Genomic DNA, 9,434 nt, shown 5'->3' with positions numbered 1-9,434 from the left:
CACATTAACAAGAGAATTCTGAGTAAAACCAAAGTTACTTTCCCTAGTAACTAGTTACTTTGAAAGTAACGAGTAACTTGAAGTAACTGAGTTACTTTTGATAGAAGTAACTAGTAATGTAACTCAGTTACTATTTTAAAGTAACTTACCCAACACTGGTTATAATAATCAGAACTCTAAGCTGGCAATATCTATATTCCAAACACACCCTTTCCAATTCGGCAGTCTATTTAAACTGAAAAATGTCCCATCTTTCCCTCTAACATAAGAAGAGAACAGAAAGACATCAATATCAGTATGCGGAAGAGCATTTCCAAATGCAACAGAAGTCCACACTGGGTATCACTCCTGTCAGCTAAGAACAATAAAGGCCACAGTTTGCGTGGGATCATCAAAACTGCACAGCAAAAGATTGGAAAAATGTTGCCTCATCTAATGAGTCTTGATTTCTGCTGCAACATTTGAAAGGCAGAATCAGAGTTTGGTGTAAACAACATGAAAGCATGGATCCATCCTGCATTGTATCAACAATTCAGGTTGGTGGTGGTGTAATGGTGTGGGGGATATTTTCTTGGAACACTCTGGGCTCCTTAGCTGAGAATAGTTTTCAACACCAGGCTATCTGAATATCGCTGATGACCATATCCAACATGTACCCATCTGACTCTATGCCATGAAGAATTTTACCAGCTGCGAAGGTAAAAGGGGGTCCAAGTAATACTTGGGTGTACTTTACAAAGTGCCCACTGAATCTGTATATGAATTAAATTCAGAGGATGTGGTTAACTGGAACATTTTGTCAAAAATTTGCACCCTCAATCTCAATCTTTGTTGCTTTCCTACAGGTGATACAGGTTCCTCCTACAGCCCAAAGATATGACACTTACCTTAAATGACTTTCCACTGTCTGGGAACTCTGAACTGTCTGTATGTGTCAGCCTTATGATAGACATACAAAGTCTTTTAATGAAGTGGCCACCAGGGGGCTCTGTGTGACATAACATGGCACTCCTTTGCATTTTATTATATACCATAATGCAACAAACATTTCCCACTTTCCTTGAGAGGATGCAAGCAGGGCTTGTACCTGAAGAGGAAATCCTTGCAGAATTTACATTTCAATCCGTTCTTTACTCAGTTTATATTTTTTGAGATCTTTCCCCACATTTTTTTCATGTGCCTCTGAGGAGAGCATATAAAAGCACCTCTGAAGCCTTTTATGTTACAGGAAATGATGGCTTTTGACTTTAACGCTCTTGAGAACAAGCCCTGCAGGTAGTTGTAGTAATTGCTGATTACCACCACATTTTGATTGTATCACTGATGTTGTGCCAATCTAAGTGATTTTTCTTTCAAGCAGTTTGTACACCAACATGAGAGATTTGCAAGGAGAGCAACAGATTTTTTATTTCATTCACCAGTTGGAAAAAGGAAATCCCACAAACACTCCATAGCAGAGAGAGCAAGGCGAACAGGATGACAGCATTGCCACCTAGTGTAAAAGAGTTTTGATGCATGCTTCCTGGTGAAGATTTACTGCATTCACTTTGTAGTGCAGCAGTTCTCAAACTTCCTCTTGCATGTCTTCACTTCAAACGGCAAAAAAGAAGCACATCACAAACACCCCAGTTTTTTAACACGCATCAGGTAATTGTTCTATTTTCTACACATAAAATTACTCTCGTGAGTTTCATTCCGCAAGAGTGTGAAGAAACAGAGGATGCATGAATTTAATGTGTCTTTGCTTCAAGGTAGAACTATAATAGGCTGCATAAACTTTGTATGACTGATTTCTATATTCAGTGTTGCAGACTGCTGGAGACTGTTCCCCAATGCAATGAGCAGAAGGTGTGGTGCACCCTGGTTTACCTCCAGCAGATGGAAAGGCCAGTAGATTCTCAGCAAGAAGCATGCATTAATTTTTGCAGGTCATCTAATGTGCACATCTTGACTGTAGGAGGAAACATGCAGACTGCAAACAGACAGGTCTCAGGTGTTCAACCAGGGTTGGAGACAGGACCTTTCCACTCGAGTGCTCTACAAGAGTTTGGAAATGAATTCATAACATTTAGCTGAATCCAAAAATTCATTCAGTCAGTCTCTGGCATTGCAGTACTGCACCTTCATTTGTCTGTCTGAACTACACTGGCAGCATTTCTCTGACAGCAAAGTGCTTTGCACAGTCAGATGAGTCATGGATTCATTCTTCACACACTCACTTTTGTTACCCGTCGCATGTTCAGCCAAGGGTGACATCAGTAATTTCTTTAACAAGGGCTGTTCCAAAAATAGGTGCTGGCATTTGCATTGAATAAAGAGAGCAAAGAGTAATGCTGCCATCCATCAGGTTAGCACTGCAGTCTGTGCAGTTTAATAGAGGGTTTGTATCCCTAACAGAGGGAAATGCCAAGTGATAGTGAAAAAGTTTAAATATGCTATCGCATTGTTGATTACATTTTTGGAAAAGATAATTGTATCGAAGTTGATGTTATTTCTACGCCAAGGCCTCAGAACAGTCCTTAATGTTTTTCCCTTTAAAGCATGCTGGGACCTTAAATCATTCACTTTCTAAAAGGATGACGAACGATAAAAGGCAACGTAAGATTTAGTGCAAAAACATCCACCACTTGATTTTACAAAGATTTTACTTGAGTGGTGATTTTTTTACACCTTTAAATGACAAAAACCTCTAAGCGTTTACATTTGTTTCTATTTCTTTAAAGAAAACTGTGCATCATGTCTTACCTTTATTTGTAGCTCTCTAACCTTCAATGGTCTATCAAAAGCCTGTAATACACAAATGTGGAGAATGTGTATTTTTTTTAAAAATTGTATTTTATTTTATTTTATTTTATTTTATTTATTTGCTTTTCTTGCTTTTTATATGTGCTGTGAAATAGTATGGCCTTTTCCTTGGCCGTGTCTCTCTAGTGCAAAAAATTGTAAACACTACCCGATCACACCTACTTAATGCCAACAGAGGGCGCTCAAATCATGTAAACTAAAACTTCTGCTGTGATTAAGGACTGGTTACCGATCATGCCAGAGGTGCAATGAGAGGTATCTATCTTAACTGATCGGATTGGGCTAAATGAAACACAGTTTCCTAAAACAGTTATTCATAAATACAGTAATATAAAAACAAAGTACAGCTTCTTTCAAGTCTAAGGTTTTATACATAAGGGGAGAGGGGGAGGATTTTCCTTCCCTCATCAAGTTCTAAAAATTTTTAAATATAACTTCAGATGAACAATAAAAGGGCATATTACACATATTAGACTGTGTTTTTATTTTTTCCTACAAAATTGGGCATTTTGCTGGTCTGGAGCATTCAAGTGCGTGTGTGTGTGTGTGTGTGTGTGTGTGTGTGTGTGTGTGCGTGCGTGCGTGCGTGCGTGCGTGCGTGCGTGCGTGTGCGTGTGTGTTAACAACTGTTAGCAACTGTTACTGCCCATCAATCTGGGAAAAGTTATAAAGTCACTTCCAAACAATCTGAAGTTCATCATTCTGTAGTGAAAAAGACAATTCACATGTGGAAAACATTCAAAACAGTTGCCAGTCTTCCCAGGAGTGGATTTCCCAGCAAATTCACGTCACGGTCAGACTGTGCAATGCTCAGAGAAACTGCACAAAGTTTCTACTGAACAAGCATGGCTTGTCTGGAAGGGTTACCAGGAGAAAGCCTCTTTTCCTAGATGACAGCTAAAACTTAGCTGAAATGCAGCAGGACAGTGATATCAAGCGAAGCAGCAAATCTGTGCCAGAATGGCTAAAGAACAAAAAAATGAAGGCGCTGCAGTGGTCCAGTCAAAGCACAGACCTCAACTCGATTAAGATGCTGTGGTGGGAAAACTTAGAGCCGTGCATAAACGAATGCCCTTAATGAACTGAGGCAATGTTGTGAAGAAGAGTGGGCCAAAATTCCTCCATAATGATGTGAGAGACTGATAAAATCACACAAAAAACTTCACATTATTACTGTTAAAGGTGGTTCTCCAAGATAACAGAAAGGATACTGCTCTATAAATAATGATTTGGTGAAATATATCCTATTTATTGATAAGTGTGTTTATTTTATTTAGGGACCAAATGACTTTTTATTTTCTTATGGATTTTAAAGCCTTAGGGCCTTTAATTCACCTGTCTAATAGTTATCCCTTCCTTTACTACATCAAAGTGGTGCACTGTTTGGAAAACATGTTGCTTAACACAACGCATAATAGGTAATGAAAAACACACAGACTTAATTCATTTTTTCTCATTTTTTTTAATTCATTGAAGTCCTCGCTGTTACTTTCTTTTCTTTTTCTTTCTTTTTTCCTTTTTTTTTTTTTACATCACCATCCGTGGGATTTGACATAGTGAGCAAGCATCCCAGAAACCCCACAGCCACCAAGACAAATACCATCACAGAGTTTCACTTTCACAAAGGTTAAAGGCTTACAGAGGGCAACGGAGGGGCTGCAGGTGGCAAAGGAGATGTTTGACAGCATCAACAACCTCAGAATGGAAAGAAGCTCCTCTCAATGTGCAGCATGTTGCTTACATACATATCACTCGTATATCATTAGCAATAATATGGCATAGAAAAAGCATCCAAGCTGACAGAGCATTAAAGGAGTATAAGTGTGTGTATGCGTGTAAACTGAGGAGGCATGGGACACGAAGAGGATGCCAAGAATGACAGCTAGTATTTAATATCCGAGTGATTTTTTTCAGGCACAGGCGCTGCAATGCAGCAACGGCTCCTTGCTCTTTAGTGTGCTAAGAGTCTGTGTGTGTCTGTGTGTGTGTATGTGTGTGTGTGTTTCCTCAATAGTCTGCAGTGCACTGTGAACTATGGTAGCATTCTGAATTCCACATAACCCAGCACAGGATTATGTAGTAATGTTTCAGCACTCTAAGTGAATAATGAAAAGAATGTGTGTGTGTGTGTGTGTGTGTGTGTGTGTGTGTGTGTGTGTGTGTGTGTGTGTGTGTGTGTGTGTCCGCAAAAACCTGTACTAATAGCTCCAGGTCAGGACGGGTTGCTGATGGCAACCTCAAATTTGACAAAGCGTTGCCATGACAAACAAAAAAAGCAAGAACCCCATGAGAGTGGAGGGGTCTGTCTCTACGGCAACAGCCAGAAACAACCAAAGAGCCAAGAAGGGAGGAAGAGAAAGAAGGAAAAGGGAGAGCGAAAGGAGCAGATGCAGCCAGACTGTGCTGGTGTTGTGGGCCTCACCCTCACCTACACTTTTAACCAACGTTGAAAGAGCGGTAACTGGATTTACTACAAGCTGCAGCAGAATGCTAACATGGATGTTGAAGAAGTTTTTGAAAAGTATCAAAAGAATTAAGAAACTGTGAAACAGTAAAATTCTCCACTTCTGACTTGCAGAGGTTTAAGTTGCCTTGAAGACATTCCTATCTCGTCACATATTTGAATGCTTCAGAGACGTGCATTTATTACATTCCCGTCTGCCTTGGATTCTTTAAATACATAAAGCATTTGTAATGCTGAAAGAGTCTGCCTTCTACAGACTTCCTGTTTTTTCAGAGGGGAGAAAACCTGGAACACTAAGGCTGAAAGTGTAACTTTTAATATCTACATTATGCACAAAACCACTCAGAAATTTGGGGTTACTTGGGAATGTCCTTTTTGCGCATTTGTTCTAATGAGAAGCCATTAATCACTGATTTTTCATGTAGCATCCATCTAGGCATACATTCAGCAGACTGTGCTTGAGTGACACAGTGCTACCTCCTGCAATGTGGTGACTAAAGAAGCCATAAATTTGGCTAGACAAGCAGGTAGGGCAGTTGTGTTAGTTTACACTCTCAAAATGCCCCACAAAGAGTTTTCATGCAACAGTGTGTACTAGTCTTTTCAAAAACCAGCACAATGAAGCTCTGAGGGCTACTATTTAACAAAGCTGCCATATGTAGTTCTATTAGATGCCTATTTCTCAAACAAGAGACTATGTCCTCTCACTCAATCGAGCATCCAGGTCCACCACTTTTCAGAGCCAGTTTTGCACCAGTGTGTGAAGGGAGCAGTACACACCGTTACATGAAAACATCCTTTTTTTTTAACAGTGTGCCCACTGACCACGGGAGACATGGTTGCTGAAATTGAGCTTCTCCATGCTGTCTTAGGATATCTCATTTCAATAGCAGGGATCACACCTCAAATATGATTAGGTTTACTGAAAGAAGTGCGTTTGGAGAGAGCAAGGACCTGGACCTGTGACTGCAGTTTAGGAAAGGCCACAGTGTGGATCGGTAACGGCTCCCTGGCATGGTAGTGGATGCACAGCGCTCAGAAATATAGAACCGGAAGGGTGGTGCGTTTGAGGTGTAGTCCTATCCCTGAAATTCAAATAAATTATCTCCACTAAAAAAAATATATATATCAGTGGTTTATAATGAAAGACAAGGTTATTTGACCCAATTTTCACCAGTATAATATTACATTGATGACTATTTTGTACTGTATTTCAAAGTGATCCCTAACCCTTTTAGTGGTAGGGAATATGTATGTGTTTCACCTTTGGTTTCCCCTAAGTTGCTGTCACTATGTTAACTAGACAGGCGCATTTAAAGAATCTAAGCCCAGTTTATATAAGTGCCCCTGGTTATGTTCATGTCAAGTTTATTCAGCGTTTAGTCACAGGCAGAAAGATGGTTACTGGTGAAAATCAGTTGCTTCACTTAATAAAACCAGACTGTGCTGTTAAAAAAAAGAAAAGAAAAAGGAGAAGAACAATGCATACAGCTGCAGTACAGCCTGAAGCAATGTTAACTCCACAGCCATACTGAGAGCTGTACAGGAGCCTGCTGTGCGTGTCCCATTCCTCACACATCAACACTGCACACTAGTCAGAAGTACATTAGCTCATGTCTACTTTCAAGCATAAATCAATAGTGCTCAGCCCTTAGGCACCTAGTTACAGAATGACACTAAAAAGCAGTTTGACAACAAGTTCAAAACTATAAAACAACAGAACATTTCAACATATCAAGCACTGTTCATCTTTACAGGGCTCTATCTTCAGAATAGGCCCAATGAAAGCGCAAAATCTGGCACCTTTGAATCGGTTAATCCTGGCTATTTTACATCTTTTTATCTTACATCCTTCACTTACCTCAAAAACAATAACAAAACAAGAAGCTAAAATCTGACTATCAATACAACTTCTGTGGGTTCAGGCACATAAAGAGTAGAAAGAAAATGAGGTGTTTGTGGAGGGGAGGGGGGAGTATAAAACAGTCACATTTGGAAGGAGAGACATTCTGTATGTAAATGCACTGCTTGGTGACGGACGGTTGTCAGATGTTTCTACTGCTGTCAATGAAGAATTTGGACCTTTGTGATTCCTGGGAATGTAAACAAATGGGAAAACATGTAGCTGCGTTGTGAACGGCACCTTCCCCACACTCCTAAAAGTTCTCTAAAAGGACGGCGCTAAAGAGAAAGTAAGGCAAGGAAAGGCCGAGTCGGAAGTAACATTAAGTACAACTTTCTCTTTCCCCCTGTAAATCAATCCCACTTAACAATGACCTTACACACAGAGATGAAGAATAAAGCTCTATTTACTACGTGCCAAAAGCTCCTTCTGCTCCACAGGACTCTCCAGCTGACTCCCAACAGACTGTACCCATAGTACAGCATTACCATGTTCAATTTTTCAAATGTTAAGGCCGTCTTCGTGGCGAATAGTCAATTAAATATCAATTGTGGCACTGTATGAGAGACAGCAATGGACTGGAAAATGAAGCGACTGAAATGTGATATAATACAAATCACAGACTTCTAACAGCTGGAAGGAAGTATTAGATTCTTTTTGGCTGAATGAAATGCAAAATTGGTCAATTTCAAGCAACTTACTGTTTGGCCTATTCGAGAAAGAATAAAAGAAAATCAGTGTGTTTTTATATCCATGCTTCATTCTAACTCCTCACAAAATGCAAAAAAAAACATGGAAAAAGAACAGACATCCTGCTCCAACATCATCGTCTGCATAACATCACGTTAGTCTTACTCAACCCCTCAATGAAAACAACAGCAAAGCAAATATCACAGGGATACATGGGAGGGAGAAATTACAGTATAAAAATGAAATGATGCAGTCAAAAGTGCTCAAATAAGGAGTGTTATCAATTTTTTTGTCAATTTTTTCATCATATGAGGCAGACCTTCTTTTTTGTTTGTGTGTTTTTTCCTAACTCTGTCCTCTAGGAACAGGTTTTTGGGGGAGAAGTGGGGAAAAAAGCAGCAAAGGAGGACATGAAGGCTGGAGGCTAACAGGTGGCCTGATGAGGTGTTGTGAAGAGTTTGAATCTTGGTGTAATGCTGTAGCTTCTTCACTCCCCACCACTTCAGCTCCTGCTGGCCATACATCCACAAATCCTCATTTCCTCCTCAGCGCCTGAGGATGGGGCTCTAACCCAGGCTGGTGATGTTTGCCCTGCCGCCTGGGGGCGCCACGATGCGCTGGGTATTCCGGCGAGGAACGTTGTCATCAATCTGAGCTCCTGTGTGATTGAATGGAAAGGATTAGTTTTATGAATTTTGGTCTTTGTAATACTAGAAAGTGGCAGGAAAAATTCCTTTGGGAAGTCAACCACAGGAGGAAACATAAATTCCCCTTCACATTGTCCACAGTGATTTTAATTACAAGCCATAGCCATCCATAGTAAACATACTACGAGCTACGACACTGTGAAACAATGGTCTGTGCTCCTGTCTGCATGATATCAACCTTGTTTTAACACTAACACATTTTATTTGTGACACTGCAGAAAAACTACTCTACCCACAATCCAAAACAGCAATGTCTCCAATTGGAGACATTGTTGGAGGTTGCTGCTGGAGGTCGCTGTTACCATGTAAATGTGAGCGCAAAACATCAATTGGTGATTGCAGTCCAGAATGAAGCACCGTAATGTATTGATAACAAGGCCACACTTTGCCACACACATGGAAACGAAAAACGATTCAATTTGAGAAGGCTGGAAGCCATTTGTTATGGAAGCTGAAATTTGCAATGCATCGTGGGATGAGTAGTTCCTCAACACTGAAACGTAAAATATGCAGCTTTGCCTTTTCTTTCCCCCATTTTCCTTTATTTTTTTCATCAAAATCAAATCTTATTTTTACAGTTACTATTTACCTCATAGCTGGCTGAAAAACTTCAGCCAGCATAATCAAATGTACTTTTTCAATATTTTGTCCTTTAAAAAGTGGGCGATGTTGAGGTCTGAGTGTAATTAATACACAAAATTAAGATGCAAAATCTTAACAAACTAAAAGACAAACAAAACATAACACAACACACTTCAAGTGGACGTGTTATATACTGATTATAGTATATGGTGGCTGCTCATTTTTAATGCGGCCAAACTTTTAATTCATGAGGTCAGTGACTGCTCAGGTACCAGACCCTTTT

The 9,434-nt window shown here is 40.0% G+C and overlaps 1 protein-coding gene across 3 annotated transcripts in view; it reads right to left on the bottom strand.

The window, feature by feature from the left end:
• Positions 1–7,079: 7,079 nt before the first annotated feature.
• Positions 7,080–9,434, bottom strand: part of dpysl2b (dihydropyrimidinase like 2b) — a 29,142-nt gene continuing 26,787 nt past the window's right edge. For all 3 annotated transcript variants that reach the window (XM_005725613.2, XM_005725614.2, XM_005725615.2), the window contains one exon: positions 7,080–8,520. In XM_005725613.2, the coding sequence (XP_005725670.1) occupies positions 8,429–8,520 (92 nt within the window). In that variant the 3' untranslated portion in view covers positions 7,080–8,428. The remainder of the gene's footprint in view (positions 8,521–9,434) is intronic.

The sequence above is a fragment of the Pundamilia nyererei genome, unplaced genomic scaffold (genome assembly GCF_000239375.1).
Source record: "Pundamilia nyererei isolate P.nyererei 1_Seehausen unplaced genomic scaffold, PunNye1.0 scaffold00016, whole genome shotgun sequence".
NCBI lineage: Eukaryota > Metazoa > Chordata > Actinopteri > Cichliformes > Cichlidae > Pundamilia > Pundamilia nyererei.
The sequence above is the reverse complement of the archived record's forward strand: the minus strand, read 5'-3'. Positions and strand labels throughout refer to the sequence as shown.